Genomic DNA, 20,825 nt, shown 5'->3' with positions numbered 1-20,825 from the left:
TATGGATAACCTAATGATCCTAGCACTAGAAGGTAAGATCCATAAGGGCAGAAGATTTTGTTACTGTTATATTCCCTGGTGCTTTGGCAAGGCTTGACACATAGGCACCATTATCATCTTTCCTCATTTTGTGGAACCTTTCCTTGTGCATATAAACTTGCTATAATTTCTCTTATGTTCAAAAATCCTTGAGTCCATATTCTACTCCAGTTCCTACCTCATTTCTTCACTCTTCTATAATGAAAAGCTCCTTTCTTTTCATTCACTCTTAAACCTATTCTGATTAGGGTTTCATCCCCATTACATCACTCAAACTGCATGTCAAAGTTATTAATGATCTCCATGTAGCTAAAAACAACCTTTAATTTTCAGGTCTTACTTGACTCATCAGCAACATCTCATAGAGTTGATCACTCTCCCTTTGTCTTTCACGACACCATTCTTTCTTGTTTTCTTTCTAACTTATATGCCTCTCCTTCTGACACTTTTGCTAGTTCTACCTGTGAATGAAAAGAGGGCCGCATACTAAATCTGACAAGTTCAGGGGAGGCCCTGGATCATGTACCTTACAAACTGAGAGACCAAAGTAATCATATAAGGTGGTCTGAATGTAAAAATTCCTAACTAAAAGTGGGTCATGGTAGGTAGTCACATGTTAGGCCTATAGCTTCCTTGACAAACGTCAATCTTTACCTTTAAAATTATCTGTTGTCTTTTACATCTAAGATAATATACCTTTGAAATGTCAGAGTAATCTTTTGCAGACCCCTTGAAGGCACAACCACCAGTACCAGAGCACGAGACCACATTGTTATCTTGTTGTCCACATACCATCTCTATGTGTTGTAAATGTTAACTATTCTGTACCCACCAATGTAAAAGAAGTTGTCTCTCCATTTTGCTTTTTATCCAATCTCAGAGATTTCTCCCTACTTTGCTTTCTCCTACACCTCCCTAATCTACCAACAATGAATTTCATGTAATGTCCCCCTTCTGTCTCCTCGTTTGATTCTAATGTATAAAATAAGCTGCAAAGTGACATTCTCCAGGGCGTTTTCTGAATCCATTGAGATTTTGCCTCCTGGAAATTGTTATCGGTTTGGCTCAAATAACCTTTTATAAGACTTTCGTTAGGCTGGACTTTTTCTTATACTTTCATTGACATACCTCAAGATCCAAACATTTAAATATTAGAGGGCCTCAGGGCCTATTTCTTAGACTTCTATTCTTCTCTGTCTGTACTCATTCCTATGATCTCATCTAGTCTTAAATAACCACATGTACATGAAGAACTCAATTATGTATCTCCAGCCAGGAGCTCTCCCTTGACTTCCAGAATCAGATAGCCAATGGCCTACTTAACATCTCTACTTGAATGTCTAATAATTATTTCAAATTTAATGTCCAAAACTAAACTCCCAATCTTTGTACCATACCCTTCTCCATCTCAGTAAATGACATCTTCATCCTTTCAATTGCTTAGGCCAAAATTCTTAGAGTCATCTTTAACTTCTTTTTCTTTCATACCTCATGTCCAAACTATCAGCAAATCCTGTCAGCTCTGCCTTCATAATATATCCAGTAACTGACTACTTCTCAGCCTCCATTGCTACTCCTTGGTTCAAGCTACCCATGACCTCATGCAGGATTATTACAATAATCCCCTAACTTGACTCGCAGCTCTCCTCAAGATGTTATGTAGCAGCCAGATTGATCTGTTTAATGTGTAAGTCAGATCATGTCACTCTTCTGCTCAAAACCTGACAATAGCATTTCATCAGAACCAAAGCTAAAGTCTTTAAATTAATCTTTAAGGCCCTGCAGGATCTCCCCGCTCTCTCCTTTAACTTCGTGACTTAAATTTCCTAACATTCTTCCTCCCTTGCTCTTCCTTGAACATGCCTTCAACCTTTTCCACTTGCTATTCCCTCTCCATGGCATGCTCTTTCCCCAGATATATGCTAATGGCTAATGTCCTCACCTCCTTTAGGTCTTTGCTTAAAATAAAACTTTTCATTGAGATCTTCCTTAAGTATTCTATTTAAAACAGGACCTTCTCTCCCCATTTATCCATAGAACTTATCATCATTTGACACAGTTTGTTTTACTTACTTACTTGCTTATTGATTGTTCTCTTCCACTAAAGACAAGGATTTTTATCTTTTTTGACTACTGCTATATCTCCAGTACCTAAAACATGCCTTGCACATAAAAGGTGAATCAGTAAATATTTGGCGAATGAATGAAGAAAAATAAATGTTAATTGGTGGGTTTATAACCTCCACAGATCTTGGAGCATAAAAAAAATTTTAATGAAGAAATCTGCTCAATAGGAAAGTAGTAGATTAAAAAATAAATGACCACAGCTCACCTTCAAACTCCAGGACTCTTCTTTGCTACAATGGAGAAGTGTGAAACTATAAGCATAGACTAAAGGGTCTGAAGGGGTAAAGAGACGGTTGTCATAATCCTCCTTCTGTGGACCATGTATAAGGATTAGAGTGAGACATTCTGCTGTCTTCTCAGTGGAACAATCTGGTTTTGTATAAACCTGGTGCCAATTAATTAATTCAGCAGCAAATATTTACTGAGTACCTACTATTTCATACAGAGGTCTACCTTGGAGATATTGTAGGTTCAGTTCCAGACCACCACAATAAAGCAAGTATTGTAATAAAACAAGCTGTATGGTTTTTGCTGGTGGAGGGTCTTGCCTTCAGTTTGTAAAAAGTACAACATCTGTGAAGTACAATAAAATGAGGTGTGCCTGTACCTGGTACTGAATACATTTTTTAGGGTTTAAAAGTACCTTCATACACACAGTTTCATTTAATTTTCACAACCTCTCTGGTAGTTTCTCATTTTCACTTACCTTATATAAGTAAAAAATACAGTACTTGTCTTTTTGTGACAAATACTTCACTTAGCATAATGTCTTTAAGGTTTGTACATGTGGTATTATATGACAAGATTTCCTTTTATGGCTGAATAATATCCCACTGTACGTATATGTCATTTTGTTTACTCATTTGATGGACATTTGAGCTGCTTCCACCTCTTGGCTTTGTGAATAATGCTATTATGACTACAGTGTGCAAATATTTCTTTGAGAAATTGCTTTTAATTCTTTTGAATATATACCCAGAAATGGGATTGCTGGATCATATGGTAATTCTAGTTTTACTTTTTTGAAGAACTGCTATACTGTTTCCCATAGTAGTTGTACCATTTTATAATCACATCGAAAGTGCACAAGGGTTCCAGTTTCTCCACATCCTCGCCAACACTTGTTATCTTCTGGTTTTTGATAGCAGCCATCTTAATGGGTGTGAGGGGTTTAACCATTTTTAAATATATAGCGTAGTCCTTGATTTTTAATCTAGTGCTTTTTCTATTATGCTATACTGTAGCACTCTCTCTGTGAAAAAGAAATCTGAAATGAGATAAAAGCAGATTTCTAAACTAGGTATTATGTTCTTTCAAGTGTTATAAAAGAAAAGAACATGATAAGTTTTAAAAGTCCAACAGATCTGGATTTGAATCCTGTTTATGTTACTTACTAGTTGTGAAGCCTTGAGCAAGCTATATAACTGTTAAGCCTGAGCTGCCTCATCAGTAATATCAGGAGAAGACAGCTGTAAGGATTACAGACACATATAAAGTGTCTAACAGAGGGTCTGGTACATAATAAGTGCATCGTAAGCAAGAAACATTATTGTAAGGCCAGTGACAAGAAACAGAAGAGAAACCATACCAATTTTGGTAGCACTATAGATGTTTTCAATAGGAAATATTTCTCCAAGCCCATATAGGAGAACCTTAGCCAGAGCTGGAACCAGCTGGGTTGTAGTGATCAGAACATTCACACAATTCTTTCTAGATAGGAGAAAGAAGGAAAAGAAAAGAAAAAGTGAAACCAAATTAACCCAAGAGCAAGAATTCACATGGATCTTCTCTTTAGCATCTAATTATTAAAAATTAACCTCAAGGGGCCTGGTATGGTATTCGTTCAGTTATTGCTCTAATTACCTCAAGTTTATTTACTTTCCATATTAAAAGGACAGAGATTCTTTAGTGAGCATAGAGCAGCAACTTGATTCTTGCCTCATTTCCCTTCTAACCATTCTAGCTCACTGCACTTAACAATTACCCCAACCCCATGGTGGTAATTGATACCACTCTCTAGAAACAAATGACAAAGACTTTCACAGTTACAGTGCTATTTCATCTGAATGCAACTCAATCCTTAAATGAGATGATTTAAGTCCTCTCTACTCTTCACATAATAGTAACACAGATTCCATAATACAAATTAATTTCACATTCCTATATAAACTTTACCAAATAACCTTGGTGTCGGTTTTATTGTTTGCTCTATTAGGCTGTAGATCTGGAATTCCTGCTTTGAGGAAGGAAGTAATAAAGGTATTGGTACAAATATGACTGTTTTTATTTCCCATTATAAGCGTCAAGTTGAAATCTCTTTAATTTGCTTAACGTATCCTTTTCTTTTGAATCCTGCCTTCCCGAGTAGGTTTTGGTACATTTTCTTTGGAGCTTCCTGTACTTAGGATATTTGAGATATGTCTCCTATATGTATTCTTTAATGTCACCAGGTCCATCTCCTGGGCTGGACATTATGGGTTACTGAGTTTTAATTTCGTGAGCAAAAAGTAAGAGGAAATAAAAAGGCTTTCACATACAAATATTCTCTTAAAACTCTAAGGTGTAATGTTAGTGTAAAATGACCTTGCCTCCCACCTAACCTAAATACTTTCTTGCTTCATTTAAACTCCTCTCACCCCTATCTCAAACCCTATTTTAGCAAGTGGCTTGTCCTGGACTAGTATAGAAAAAGAGTGTATATCTGAGAGGATGAGACCTAAAAAACCATTTCCATACCTGGACTGGATAAGAAGTAAGGACTTTAATGCAGTTCCTAACCAGGAATCTGTTAGAACTTCAATTTCTGCTCTTAGTCTCTGCAGTGCTTCCTTTCTCTGGGGACTGAGGAGGCCTTTGGGAATAAAAGCAGACACATTTATCATTTGATAACCTATCCTTGCTGACACTGAAGAAGCAACTCCTGAATTTGATTTAGAAATAGTGAGTCACTGAAATACTCTACTGAGCTAATATATTTCTCTTCTTTGTAAAACCCCCCCGAGTAACCTACTAAAAATGTCCTTTTGACTTTCTTCATCGGAATGTTTTGCTAGGGGGGCACGACCACTACCACACGCCGCTCCCACGGTGACTGTGCTTTCACCCCTTTCAGAACATAGCAACCTGAGATTTGAGGTTGAATGACTAACTCACATCATTTATTTGTATTGTACTTACTTCTGAAACAACTCCAGCTGATATGAGACTAAAATACTGTTTAAGATCAGACAATTAAGCATAAAACAAAACAGAATTCACCTGATAAGAGCATGTTATCAGACACTTGAGTTATAATATTCAAATAATAAACATGGCCCTGAATTTTCTATAGTGAAGAGAAATCCTAGTCTGTTACCAATACTCCATAAAAAAGAGAGGCCTAGAACAGAGTATAATTTATCTTCAGACTGATAGTTTCATAATTCAAGCCTAGAATTAGATGACTCAATGTTTCTGATAAAACAAACCAATACCTATATGTCACATATGATATACATATAAGAATATATATATCATATACATAATATGATGTGGCACTTTTGTTAATTCATATTTTACAAAATATAGGTGGACATTACTTTTAATATGTTCCCCAGGGTAGGTTCAGGGGATTCTCGGAGAGGGTTATATTACTTTCTTCAGGAAAATAGGTCCAGGCACTCACTGTGCAGAGAAAGAATCAGACACTTAAGTTGTACATGAAAACTAACAAAAGAAAGGCTAATGTCTGAGAGAGGGAAAGCAAAAAAGTCTTGGAGTTATCAAAAGAAAAAGTATTGGTTCTGAATCATGAGAAAAAATAATCAGTAAAAAGGGGAATCTGAAAAAAGTAAATTAAATTCCCAAAGCCCAGATGCCTGTGATCGTTACCTGGTATTGGAAGGTTATAACAGGAATGAACTAAACTGACCTTCGAAGCCTGAGTTTTCCTTCTACACCACACTGTAAGGCAGCATGGTATGGTGGGAGGGTTCTCTTGACCTGGGGTTATATATCTTTAAGTAGTCTATAGAATCCTTGAAACTTCATGCAACATTTTGGTGTATGTAGAAGCTTGAGGGTTCACAGTTTAAAATATTTTCTCATAAGGGTATACCACTAAAAAAACCTGCATGAATGTAAAATGCAAAGGACCAAGAGTTGGGGGGTATGTAGTTTAGTTGCGATATGGTCACTAACTTGCTACGGTAGCTGCTCTCATTACCCTCATGAGGAATGTCAATTTTCTTGAATGCAAAATAAGGGATTTAGATTAGCTCTCTAATGTCTCTTCTAATTTGAACAATCTATGGCTGATAATTAATTTTAAATAACAGAATACTAGGCCTAGTGGCACCTGACATTTGAGATATTTCTGGGCAGAAAGGATTTCAAAGGTCCTTCAAATCACCACACGTGGATACTGCCAACCTATAATCCTGAACCTAGTTTTGCATCCACTACAAACCTAGTCATTATTTCTATTTGACTTGGCCTGATGGTTATATAAATCAGTAAAAAAATATTTGGCAACCTATTGACTAGCATTGACAGTGGTTGAGACTCCAAAACAAAACACACATTATCAAACACAATCTACGGAACACATTTCCTTGAAAAAAAACATTTGTCTAAAAAAAAAAAAAAAATGAGAACTTTGTAAAGTTATGCTAAGAGAAGTCCATGAGAAATGCAGAGCTTCCTCCCTAAAAGGTTTCAATCAAACCTCCATGTTTTTTTACACAGAGTTAAAATGTTATTGTGGCACAAATTCATAAACAATTGCCAGAGAATTCTAAGGTATCCCTGGAAAAGAAAACAGGAATCAGAAGGAAACAGAAAATTAGACTGGTTGTATGTTACACTTACCGCCCACATTGCTTTTATGCTTATCATAGATTTCTCTCACTTTTCGGTAGCGGAAAGCCAGTTTCCTCATCCAGTCCACACCTCCCTGGACACCCACAGAGGAACCATGGCTGCCACCACCTCCTGAGCCACTGAAACCATCTGTTGAGAAACTGTAGTTGCTGCAGAGACAGGATAATGGAAATTAAAATCTATACCGCATGGGGTTTTTGGATGAATGCCACCTGGGATTCTGTCCTATTCCTGGCATCTGACATCAAGGCTAAGGCTTTGAAAATCTTTTCCCTTAATCTCTGCATGTCAGAGTCTTTCACTAGTCTTCTATCTCACCCCTATTACTTCTATCAAAGAATGGATGGAGAGTTTTTTAGGAACAATTCAAGCACCAGCAATCGCCTACAGGTGGGCTTAGGATAGAGCATCTTTTCATTAATGACAGAATATCTTACAGTGAAAAAAAGACTATAAAATTTTTTTATGCACACACACACAATGATTGCAACTATGTAAAAATAAAGATGAATAAATAATGGAAGTAAGTAACCCAAAATAAAATAATAGTAAGATAATGGAGATGTTCTCCTTCACTGATTTGTTGTCTAGTTTATGAGTCACTGTGGTGGCTTTAAAATACGTCCACAAATTCTTTAACACTCTTCTCTTCTAATTCTGCCCCCTTTGGGTATGGACTATATTTGAATGTAAACAGAATGTGGTGGAAGTGACGGTGTTGGACTTCAGAGACTAGGCTTGTCTTCCTCTTTTGGAGTATGTGCTCTGAAAGAAGCCTGCTGTCACGTAACACTCAAGCTGCCCCACGCAGAGGCACGCATAGTAAGCAACTGAGGCCTCCTGTTACGAGCCCCAAGTGAGGTGGGAAGCAGGTCCTCTAGTTCCAATCAAGCCTTCAGAGGATTTCAGCTTCAGCCAATATCTTGATTTCAATATCAGAGACTCTGATACGATGGTAACTATTTATTGTTCTAAGCTACTAAGTTTTGGAGTAATGTGTTACATAGCAATAGATGGTAACTATTTATTGTTCTAAGCTACTAAGTTTTGGAGTAATGTGCTACATAGCAATAGATCACTAATATAAGCATACCCCGGAGATACTGTGGGTTCAGTTCCAGACCACCGCAATAAAGCGAACATCGCAATAAAGCGAGTGGTCCTTTTGCTGGTGGTGGGTCTTGCTTTCAAGTTGTAAAAAAATGCAACATCTGTGGACCACAATAAAGTGAAGCACAATAAAATGAGGTATGCCTGTATAGTTAAACAAGCTGGGAAGAATTAATACCTCCTAAGTTAAGATTTAAAAATGACTGATAGAATTAGAAACAAGTTAGGATTAGAAACAAGTTGGTTCAATCAAAAGTCAAAATAGAATGAAAAAATGAGAAAACAGTCAAAATGAGTTCAATAAGCTTAAGATTCCATATTTAAGAAAATAAAGCTGCCAAGACATAAGAGATAATTATTGGTTAGCCACACGTATATGAGGGGGAAAAAAAAAGCAAAACTAAGTTCAGAGTGGGTCATAAACTGCTTCAGACCTGGCTTTTTCCTTAAAAGGCCAGTAAACTCTCATAAGAATTGTGCTCTCTATGGCTGTGCAATGCACGACTGGACGCTGCTCCTAAAGCGAAACCTTTCCATCCTTCTCTGCACTATAGGATTAGGTCCTTACTAAGTGATATGTCCAGTTCTGCTCTAGATCTGAGAATTCATAGATGAAACAAATTTTATGGTAGACACAGGGAAGAACTTTTTGCCTATGAAAAGAGATAAACGTTAAAAGAAATTAACATGAAAAGATGTGACAGTTTTTTTTTCTAAAAGTCTTTAAATATAAGGTAGGTCAATTTGTGGATTGTTCTTAGCTAAGACTACTGGGCTAGAAGACAGTAGCCAAGAGAGAAATGAGGAGACTGAGCAAACATGTTGCCTCTGAATCCTCCTTGGTTCACTGTGATATAATGTTTAAGACTCACCATCAGGAATAACTGATACTATCAGACCCCCACAACTAGTTTCCGTGGTGAAATTCCTGATGTTTATTTTTATCTAGAACTAAGTCTGAAAGCACACTTCTCTTAACTGAAAATCTGGCCAAAAAGAAACTAGTATGTTCCTTCCTTTGGAATGCTTATTCCTTATCCCATCACTGCTACCCATTCTTCAAGGTCATACTCAAATTCTATTGTGCTGAGAAGGCTGCTCCATTGTTGGCAACCATCAGCTGTTTCATCTTCGTTTTCCTCTAACCTAGACAGTGTCCTGTGCATAACAGGTGTACTGATGTTTAAGACATTGTTTTTATCACCTCAAGTCCTGGCCATTGTCATCAGAAGCCACATCTTCCACATGCACCTGGTCGCACTCCTGTTAAAAGACAAAATCATACACTATTCAATCTAGTGGGTAAAAGTGCTCTTACCACCATGATATATTGTAAAAATACCACAAACAGTGGTGTGTTGATGAAATATCTTCCGTTCTGTCTCTCTTATGTGTGGAAGATCACTCTTACCCTCCTTGCTGTCCAATTTAAGGCCAAATTCACGTCCCACAGCCTTCATGAAATCTTCCTTAATCATCCCAACCCTGTTATCCTCTTATATCAATAGTTCATTTTTCTAACAGCTCATGGGTATAAGCACAAGCTCCCTTTCACTGTTGGGTGTATCTATGTTTTACATTAGGACTAAAGTTCCATTTGCCTGTAAGCCTCTTACAGCATGACTCGTATCTTACATCTCTTTTGTACCCCTCTAGTCTAGTCTAGTGCCCTTATGCAGCATGTACCCAATACATTTTTGCAGATGAAACCGCTAGTAGAGTGTAGTATCAAAACTTGAGAATGACTGAAACAGAAATTTATAGATTCAAACTTGGTACTCAGAAGAGGTTGTCTCAATCAATTTCCTCATGTTCTAAAGGTGAGGTAAAAAGATTTACCCAAGGTCACGTAACTAGTGAGTAACAGAAAGAAACTAGACCAAGGCCACGCTACTGATATAAAATGCTACCCACTGCCTAACTCTAATGGATTCACTCCTCTAACACCACCTAGGGCAGTGCTGTAACGTCCACCTGCATCAGAATCCTCTGGGGAAGTTTTTAAAAAATGTATATTCTTGGGTCCACCCCAGACCTACTTGAATCAGAATTTCTGGGAGTGAAGTCCTAGAATCTTCATTTTTAACAAGGTCCCCAGGTGATTCTTATGCCCCCTAAAGTTGAGAACCACTGACCTGGGGGGCAGGAACACATTCAGGTCAAATTCTTCACAGAACTTTCAGTCCTGAGTGAGGACTATGTCTAGAAAATCATTACAAATACAATTTGGCAATAATTATCGGCACACAGTAGGTTTTCAATAAATGTTTGCTGAATAAAAATTATGTCTTAACTTATCAACATGTGAAGTTGAGGAAAGATTAAAGCATCGTGGAGCTTAGACAAAAGTACTGGATTTGAGAGCCCTATTAATTTAATTTGTGGGAAAATCGTCTGTTGAGTAGAACTAGATTGTATTTTAAAAGGAAAAGGATTACATTACTTCATGTTATAAAATGCTCTTATTTTACTTTAAAATTTTCACTATTTTAAAAACTAGGCAATACATGAGGTATACAGTTTAAAATTCAAAAGGACATGAAGTGACGAATCTGCTCCTTCCCCACTCTGTGTCCCAGCAGTGCCATCCCCTCTCCAGATGGAATATCTGTTACTAGTGTCTTGTGTAGGGTCACTGCTTAACTGAGGCCCAGAATGGGGAGATAATCTTCCTAATTTGAGATTCACACTTAGCTCTTCCAAACCCTAGTTCAGAGTTCTTTCCACTACACATGTTCACCTCAAAGGTGAACACAAATGTCAAAGCCAAAAAAACTGACCAAGAAGCTCTCAGTGTTTCACTGGTCTTCCTTGCACCTAAGTATAAAATGATTCTGGACATCAAGGCTAACAAATACATGGAAAATAAGCATGTATAACATACAATGAGTGAGAACAGCCATTTATAGATCTGACAAATCAAAAGACTATCTTTTATAAGGTAAGACTGGAGAACAGTCAAATGTAATTAAGAATATAAATAACCGAACCCACCTTACATAAATTATTTAATACATATGAATAAATTGGAATGTTGGTTTATACATGTGTTTTGCCTAATGAGTTGGCACTTCCCGTAGAGCTAGATCACTTTCATAACAAAAATCAAATTTTTGAGCCAATAAAATTGAAGGCCAGAACCAAGACTGTGGCAACTGAATTAAGGCACCATTCCTGCAAGACTATATAGGTCTTAAGTAGCTGGCCTCTGCATACCTACCTAGTCTAACCACATTGCCTCTAAATACAATAAACACAGGTTCAGTAAACAGTTATTGAACTAAATGTTTCACTGAAGCACAGAAACAATTTAAAATACTTACCTCTAAGTCATTAAAAAATAGATGTGTATCAGCCACTTCAAAAATCATTTCTTCCATAGTTAAACCTGAGCCAATCACTACTGTTGGGTCCTAGAAGACAATAAGAGAAAATTTTGCTTGACTTGGTACTCATAGCACTGGTTCTGATCTTTAAGTATTTCTAAATTATTTTGGGTCAAGGACAAGATAACACTGACCCACAACAATGCTTCTACCTATTACTAATGCAATTTCATTCACAGCTATAAGAATCTGAGATTGTGAAAATTTCAGCACTTTAGTTTCCAGAAAACAAAAGCCACTTTAAAAAACCTAGAAAACCCACTTAAAAACACTTATTTTGGGGGGGAAATTCTCTGGAGAATTTCAAACTATTGCTAAAATATTGCTATTATAACACCCATTATTTTCTCTGCACATGTGCCCACATGCACACACACACACACACACATACACAGTATAACACCAGAAATCAGTTATCCGATACTCTCGATAACCAGGAAATAAGTACACAAAGGCTATAGGGTCAAAATATTTGCAGGAAAAACAATGCACTTAGTTTTCTTATTTTTTCCAATGCATTTAGTTTTAAAATAAAAAGCACGTCTTCATTTAGAGGCTGTATTTTATATACTTATTTTATATACTTTTATAAACAGCCTAGCTACATAGCATATGAGCTTGCCATTTTATATACTAAAAGCCTGTGGAAAGTACTTCTAACAGAAACATTAGTAACAGTAAGAAATAATTGGGAGTAATAAGAGAGCAAAGGAGATAGATATTTTTATAAAATTTATTCATAAAAACTGAAAAATAGGAGCCTAGAGTTAATTTAGTGGAGAAATACATAGACGATAGCTCAAAAATAGCTCATCTCTCTATTAAAACTGATGTTTATGCTGATGACTAAACAAGTTAAATTCTGCATGTATTATTTAATTTAAGAAGGTATGTAATCTACTTTAGAAAGATATTTTATATTTTATCTATATTTTTAATTTACATCTCTGGTGTATGCTCAGCTAAACGAAATACTCATTTTGGGCTGTTAAAAGTGATTTAAGTGATAACAAATCAGTCTTTGGAATACCTAACTTTGAGACTCCATTCTGTTTTCAGCATCATTCTCATACTTTGTTTATATAAAATAGCACTCTCAAATAACTTCAGTTTTAGCACTCATCCTAGGTCTAGTCTCCAGTTCTATCATCACTGCCTGACCATGCAGCCTACTTGATACAAGCCATCTGGTGAAGTTTAATATGAAAAGTGAAAAGCCAAGAGGGTAAGACAGAGGCAGAGTGAATGTGATTTTGGGTACCTGACCATATAGCAGGAGAGGCACAGTTACAACAACAGTAGAAAGACTCAAATTACCTTTCCATACTTCTGGGCATAGGATCCAGTAAGAAGAGAGTGGAAGATGATGATGGTTTCATCCAAGTCCCACAGAAATACCCGCTGAGAGAGGAAAATATAAAAAATAATGAGTGAACATCTTTTCCAATCACAATGAAATGAATCAAGAAATCAATAACAGAAAGAAAACTAGAAAATTCACCAACATGTGAAAATTAATATAAGCTTATATAACCAAAAATCAAAGAAGAAATCACAAGTGAAATTAGAAAATACCTTGAGATGAATGAAAATAAAGATACAACAAAACAAAATTTGTGGAATGCAGCAAAAGCAGTGCAAAGAGAGAAATTTACAGCAGTAATCTAACTATACAACTTAATGAACTAGGAAAAGCCAGCAGAAGGAAGGAAATAATAAAGTTAGAATGGAGATAAAGCAGAGAAAGCATAGAGAAAAATCAATGAAACTAAAAGTTCATTCTTTGAAAGATCTATAGAATTGGCAACTTTCAGTTAGACTAAGAAAAAAAGAAGAGTCAAATTTCTAAAATCAGAAACAAACATATTACTGGTTTTACAGAATTAAAAAGGATAAGAGAATACTATGAGTACTTGTACACCGACAAATAACCTAGATGAAATGGACAAATTTCTAGAAATAAAGTGCCAAAACTGACGCAAGAAATAGAAATTCTAAATAAACCTTTCAGTGGTAAGGTGGTTTAATCAGTAATCCAAAATATCCCCCAAAAGTAAAGCCCAGGATCAGATGGCTTCTGTGGTAAATACCACCAAAAATTTAAAGAAAAATTAATACCAATACTTTCTAATCTCTTCCAAAAAGCTGAAGAGGAGAGAACACTTCCTAACTCACTCAAAGAAGCTAGCATTACCCTGATACTAAAGTTAGATAGGAAAACTTATTTTGCATCAATGTTCATAAGTATGAACATACTTATGCAAAATCCTCAACAAAATACTAGCAAACAAAATTTGGCAGCTTAATAAAAAAAAATAAATCATGACTAAATGGGATTTGTTTCCAGCATATAAGGATGGATCAACATATAAGAATGAATGAATGTAATAAAGTGCATTAATAGAATAGAGGGGAAAAAACTCACACAGTCATCTTAATTGATGCAGAAAAAGCATGTAACAAATCAACACACTTTCATGATAAAAATACTCAATAAACTAGGAATAAAAGTAACTTCCTGAACACAATAAAGGTCATATTTAAAAAACCTACAGCTAACATCATACGCAATGGTGAAAGACTGGAAGCTTTACTCCTGAGATCAGAAATAAGATAAGCATACCTGTTTTCACCACTTCTATTCAACACAGTATTGGAAATTCTAGCCCGAATAATTCGGCAAGAAAAGGAAAAAAAGTATCCAATTGGAAAGGAAGAATTAAAATTATGTTTGCAAATGACATAATCTTATATGTAGAAAACACTAAAGAACCCACAAAAAATTGTTAGAGCTAATAAATGAATTCAGAAATCAGCTGTATTTCTATACACTTACAATGAATAATCTTAACAGGAATTTAAAGACCAATTCCATTTACAATAGCATCAAAAGTAATAAAATACTTAGTAATAAATCTAACTGAGGAGGTGAAAGACTCATACGCTGAAAACTATAAAACACTGCTGAAACAAATCAAAGATGAGACCTAAAAAAAATGGAAAGACATCCCACGTTCATGGATGGAAGACTCAGCATTGTTAAGATGATACTACTGAAAGCAATCTATAAAATCAATGCAACTCTATTAAAAACCCAACAGTGTTTTTTTAAAGAAATACAAAAACACATTCTAAAATTCACATGAAATCTCAAGGGTTCCCCAATAGTCAAAATAATCTTAAAAAAGAACAAAGCTGGAAGATTCACACTTCCTGATTAATAAACTTAAAACAAAGCTACAGTAATCAAAACAATGTGATATGAGCATAAGGATAGCCACATAGGCCAATGAAATAGAAGAGAGAGCCCAGAAATAAACCCTGACATACATGGTCAATTGATTTTTTTGAGAGAGATACCCAGACCATTGAATAGGGGAAAGGTAGTTCTTTCCAACAAGTGCTGGAAAAATCATATAACCATGTGCAAAAGAATGAAATCAGAGCCTTACTTTACACCATATACAAAAATTAACTCAATGTGGATCAAAGATCAAAATTTAAGAGCTAAAACAATAAAACTCTCAGGAGAAAACATAGGTGAATATCTTCATAACCTTGTAGTCTTAGGTATAATACCAAAAGCACAAGCAATAAAAGAAAAATAGAACTTTATCAAAATTTAAAACTTTTGTTTATCAAAGGATACCATCAAGAGAATACAAAGACAATCCACGGAATGGGAGAAAATAAATATCATATATAAGGGATTGATATCTGGAATATATAAAGAACTCCTAAAACAACAATAAAAAAACAAAGAACCCAATTAAAAAATGGGCAAGGGATTTGAACAGACATTTCTCCAAAGGAAAATACACAAGTGGCTGATAAACAGATGAAAAGATTTTCAATATTATCAGTAATTAAAGAAATGAAATACCACTTCACATCCATTAGCTATTATCAAAAATATGGGAAATAAGTTTTGGTGAGGATGTGGAGAAACTGCTGCATTGCTGGTGGGAAGGTAAAATGGTGTACCCATTATAAAAAACACTTTGGTGGTTCCTCAAAAAGTTGAACCTATGGTAAATATGATCCATCAAGTCTACTCCTACGTTTATACCCAAAATATCTGAATAGAGGGACTCAAACAGATATCTGTAATGCTCATGGCAGTATTATTCACAATAGCTCAAAGGTGAAAAAACCCCAGTGTCCATCAATGGATGAACGAATAAACAAAACGTGGTATAGACATAATGTGGAATATTATTCAGCCATAAAAAGGAATGAAGTTGTAATGCATGTTACAACATGATGAACCTTGAAAACACTGAAATAAGTCTGACACAAAAGGACAGATATGTTTGAGTCCACTTTTGAGATATCTAAAATAGGCAAATTCAAAGAGACAGAAAGTAGAATAGAGGTTCCTGGGGGCTAGTACAAGCTGAGAATGGGGAGTTATTGCTTACTGGGTGCAGAGTGTTTAGGATCATAAAAAAGTTCTAGAAATAGGGGTAACAATTAAACAACACTGTGAATATATTTAATGCCAATGAATTACACACTTAAAAAATGGTAAACATTATGTTATATTTTACCACAATTTAAAAAAAATGAGTGTGTTCTCAGTTTTTCCCAGGAAATATATCAGAATTTTACATTTTCTTTCTTTCTATTTTGCCCCCTAAGAACAAAGGCGAAGAGAGGCTTCAAATCCAGCCTCAATTTACCTATGTCTCAAGAACACCTATCAATGGACTCATTTTTAAATGCAATTTTCCCTCTTATTAAATAATTATATTATACAAAAACTGAAAACAAGAAAACAAAAAGATTAATGTCAAAACTTCATTATTATTTGTATTTTGTATGAATTCCTAGTCTTTTAAATAATGAAGCAAAATGAATGCCCATAGTAAATTCCTACAGTGCTTAACCACATTATAAATTAGTGTAAATCTCATTAATAAGTTATCAGATCTGGTTGCATGTTTCACAGAAACTTGGCCTAAAGCACCCTAGTCCTCTCATTTTGAGATTTTTAAATGGAGAATAGCATGCATTACTTGTGACACCACCCTCTGCTTTATGAATATGATGCATTGTTCTTTCTGTTCTCCTCTGGAATATAGAGAACAGTTTGTTCTTTCCCTTAAAAAGTTATCTGGCTACCCAAACCCAGAAAAACTTTTCTGAAGCTTTTGGTAAAAGCATCTTAAGTGATATGGTAAGTTATGAGCATAGAGAAGTGTGTTTTTACATTTCTCTTTTCACTTGGCCAAATCAGTTTCTCTTGCCCAGGAATTAAAGGGCATACAACACAGAACCATAGTATCTCATGAGTTTCAGACATGTTTGATAAACTTAAGAAATGAGGAAAAAAAAAAAAAAGTAGGTCTCTCAAATGAGTCTCTTCTCATACTTCCAATTCATTATCCTGTGAAGAGCTTGCATCAGCTTTCCTCTTGCCCCGGTTCTTGCTAGTCATGTTTTTCCTGGCCTGGTCATCAGCATCTTTACTTGATGTAGTCTGAGACAAAGATGGGCTTGTAGAAGGGTCTCCTGGAAAGAAAAAGCAAGACATTTATTGTGAGTAGTCACAGGCTGCAAGAACCAGATGCAGGAAGAGGGTCAGCAGGTTCTCTGCTCTTAAGAATCATATTGCAGGGATGAAAAATGGAAAACCAAACTTTATCTAAGCAATTTAGGAATGTAGACCTAAGCATTGAGCATCGACAGCTCATAAGATCACAAAGAGAGTTATAACTAAACTTTATACGCCTGCCTCCCCATGAAAGAACACATCTATGAAGTTGTTTTGCTGCCCCACCTTGCCCATTGAACCTGAATCTGATCAAGCTTCTAGATCAGTTTCTCAACTTGGCACAACTGACATTTTGGGTCAGATCATTTTTATTGTGAGGGGCTGTTCTATGCATTGTAGGATGCAGGTTAAGCAGTATCCTTGGGCTCTACCCACTAGATGCCATTAGCAACGCCACAGTGTGACAACCAAAAAATATTTCCATATGTTGACAAATGTCTAATGGATAGAGGGGTGCACAGTGTGAAATTGCCTCTACTTGGAAAAGGCTGTCTAGATCCATTTACCAATTTAAAAAAATATACAGAAGGCAGCAGAACATGTTACACTTCCCTATGAAGATATAATCAGCAAAATACAGACTGGGAAATGGTATGGGATAAACAACTCTGTTTTTTCAACAAATAAAGTATGAGGGAGAATTTATAAAAGGAATGGGAGAATTTACAAAAGAGATATCTACCAATCACAATGCACGGACCTTACATGGATTCTAATTTAAACAAACTGTAAAATGGAAAAAAAAAAACCTCCTAATGTTTATGAGAAAACTGGAAATGTGAATACCTTTTGGTATTTTATGATATTAAGGAATTACTGTTGAATTATTTTAGATGGGATAATGAAACTGTGGTTATGTTAACAGGTATTTATCTTTCAGAGATCCAATGTCTGGAATTTAGGGAGGGAATTAGATGAAGTACAGTTGGAACAAGCTTGCCAATGAGTTCTTAATTATTGAAGATGAATGATGGAATAATAAACGTTCATTGTACTATTCTGACAACTTTTATGTCTGAAATTCTCTATGATTAAAAAGTTAAAATTGTTATAATGAACAAAGATATTTAGAGAAATAAATTCAAAACTAAGGCATGTAATAATTTCATGTACATGTAATAATTTCAAAGTTATGTTAAGTCTGAAGCAGTGACTATCTGTATGTCCATTTACTTAGAAGACTGGCAAAGGCAAGATGCACAGAAAACTGCTTTAGTTGATGTAAAGCACTGTTTTTAAAAATGTGTCAGTGCTAATAACAATAAAGTTTTTCCTCATGTTACATGAAATGACAGCAAACCACCAAATTTTCATAGAAAACAGAGATCAATAAAAAGTGTATGTATGTTTATTGCATGTGTGTATAAAATCTTGTCAGGTTTTGTTTGTTCTTTTTTTTTTAACCTGGGCATCGTAATTCATAGATACATTTCAAAGCTAAATATAGATTTAAACTTGTTAAATTTTATGTATTTCTTTGGGGGTAAAGGACTATAGCTTTCTTCAGAATCTTAAAGGTACCCACAACACAGAAAAAGTTAAGAACTACTTACTGCTTTGAGGCTGAGCGGAAATCCAAAATATGCATAAACTAAAAGTGGAGTCATCCAACTTTCATAAAATATGCCATGATTCTAAAGTTCCCTGTGACAATCATGTTAAAGCTACAGGGAGGGCGGAGTGGGAATCATAAATACAGTCTTTTCATTCTTGGTATTTTTCTGTTCACAGCATCAGGTATGACACTTAGACTGTCACTGACTCATCACAGTCTGGTTCCAATGTTTAAATACTTCTAAGAGGGAAAGTCAATAGCATGGTAACAGCAACTTAGACCAGAACAAAATAATCTTCGCCATTGCTTGTTGGATGAAGTGCCCTTAAGCCAAAGTTTTTAGAGCTGTGGTGCTTACCAGAGGAAAGTCTCTGTGCTACAGGCGCAGGTACCATGACACTAGGCTTCTCCGTCTGGTATGCGGTTGCTGCTAATGGGGTACTCTCAGCATCACTGTTAGTTTGGCCTGTGACTCCAAAGCTGGAGCTGGGGTAGCAGGCCTGGTACTGATTCTGACCAAGGATAGTGTAGGTGGGATAGTCCTGCAGGCCAAAGGGAATTAGGGAGGAAAATAAGAATCTTTAAAAAAGCGTAATATTAATTTCAACACAAGAGACTTCCATGTCCCTCTTATTCATAATTATTTTCCTAAAACATTAATCTGACTTCTCATTTACCTGTCTATATCTTCCACTTAAACTAATGATTTTCAAAATACTTTCTGTTGGAAACCTAAAAGTCAAGAGGAACTGTCTCAAAGGTGGTCTTTGGAATAAGGAGAAGGTGAAGAGGGAAGGGTCCCATGCACTCTACATACAATGTCCCTTTTTCTACTACGACAGCTCTTTTTTTTTTCTTTCTATTTTATGTACTGAATTTCTGGGCAAGTCTCTGCATGGAATTCTTGAAGGAAAAATTCTACTCTTTAAGAAGTTTATAAACCACTGCACTACATGGTAGTATTTCTAAGGACGGAAGAGCTTAAACAAAAAATAACATCTTACATTTAAAGTTTCCTAGTTGAAAAACTGAATATCTCTTTCTTTTTAAAATAATCAAGTTTTCTTTAAAAATGAAGTTTCTTTAAAATATTCTGAAGGAACTTTTGGTGGTTTCATGGGCACATACATGTCAAAACTTATCAAATTGTACAATTTAAATCTGTGCAGTTTATTGTATGTCAATTATACCTTAATCCAGCTGGAATAAAATGGGTATGATATACAGCTCAAAAACACACCTTAAAAAATTGCACTGATACTAATGTTGATGACAAGTACAAAGCAGCTAACAGATGAGACCCATTATTTATAGAGTACTGAGCATCTACCACGAGTGAAATATAATTCACAGTGGTGTGTGTGTGTGTGCGCGCACACATGCGTGTGTGTATGTGTATGTGTGTGTGTGGTTATGCATAAGTAAGAAAAGGGAATATTAAAGAGAAGAATAAGTCATACTAGCTACACGAAAGAGTGAAAAATTTAGCAGGAGAGAAGACAAAAAAAATTCCAACAAATTCACAATAAATTACATGTCAAATAAGTACCATACAAAGGAAGACAACTATCACTGAAGCTTTTGGCAGTCAGGGAGCTTTCTGAGATAAAAAGGCAGAAAAGGTAAGAATATGAATAGGCTCTGAAAAGGTTTTATGAAGGCACCAGAGAGGCTGAGTCTGATTGAAAGAAAAGATCTGTGTAGGCCTGAATGATTGGTTAAGGAACATGACTTGGATTCTTTAGGAAATGGTGTATAGCTTATGTGGGGGCAAGATGTAGAGACTATTGAATTCAAACCAACAAATAAAAATGCAAAAATATTTATGAGCAAGTGAGTGACAGGATAAAAACTGGCATTTAGAGAAAATTATGTTTTAGAAAATGGACAGAAATACCAAAAAAACAAGAGATGAGATGAACAGTTAAATATAGTAATTCAGGATTAAAGAGGAAAAAAGTTAAAACATGGGAAATGATAGCAAAAATGAAAAAGAATAAATTCTAGAAATAGCTGGATTAGGGATGAGTGAGAGAAAAAAACCTAAAGATGACTGGTCTTATTTTGGGCTAGGTTTCTTTTAAAATGGTGTCATATTGACAAGAATTGAGAAGGCATAGGGAAAAGTGGTTTTACTTTTGGAGGGCAAGGAGACAGAAGAAAGGGTGGAATGAAAGGCTGGTTTTAGCTT

At 35.5% G+C, this 20,825-nt stretch overlaps 1 protein-coding gene across 2 annotated transcripts in view; it reads right to left on the bottom strand.

Moving 5' to 3' along the window:
* Positions 1-20,825, bottom strand: part of EYA3 (EYA transcriptional coactivator and phosphatase 3) — an 87,716-nt gene that overhangs the window by 12,781 nt on the left and 54,110 nt on the right. For both annotated transcript variants that reach the window (XM_006924350.3, XM_006924351.3), the window contains 8 exons: positions 18,993-19,176; positions 16,897-17,036; positions 12,840-12,923; positions 11,460-11,549; positions 9,341-9,399; positions 7,015-7,175; positions 4,903-5,017; positions 3,755-3,876 (listed from right to left, as the gene is read on the bottom strand). In XM_006924350.3, the coding sequence (XP_006924412.1) occupies positions 3,755-3,876; positions 4,903-5,017; positions 7,015-7,175; positions 9,341-9,399; positions 11,460-11,549; positions 12,840-12,923; positions 16,897-17,036; positions 18,993-19,176 (955 nt within the window). The remainder of the gene's footprint in view (positions 1-3,754; positions 3,877-4,902; positions 5,018-7,014; positions 7,176-9,340; positions 9,400-11,459; positions 11,550-12,839; positions 12,924-16,896; positions 17,037-18,992; positions 19,177-20,825) is intronic.

The sequence above is a fragment of the Pteropus alecto genome, unplaced genomic scaffold, assembly GCF_000325575.1.
Source record: "Pteropus alecto unplaced genomic scaffold, ASM32557v1 scaffold39, whole genome shotgun sequence".
Taxonomy (NCBI): Eukaryota; Metazoa; Chordata; class Mammalia; order Chiroptera; family Pteropodidae; genus Pteropus; species Pteropus alecto.
The sequence above is the reverse complement of the archived record's forward strand: the minus strand, read 5'-3'. Positions and strand labels throughout refer to the sequence as shown.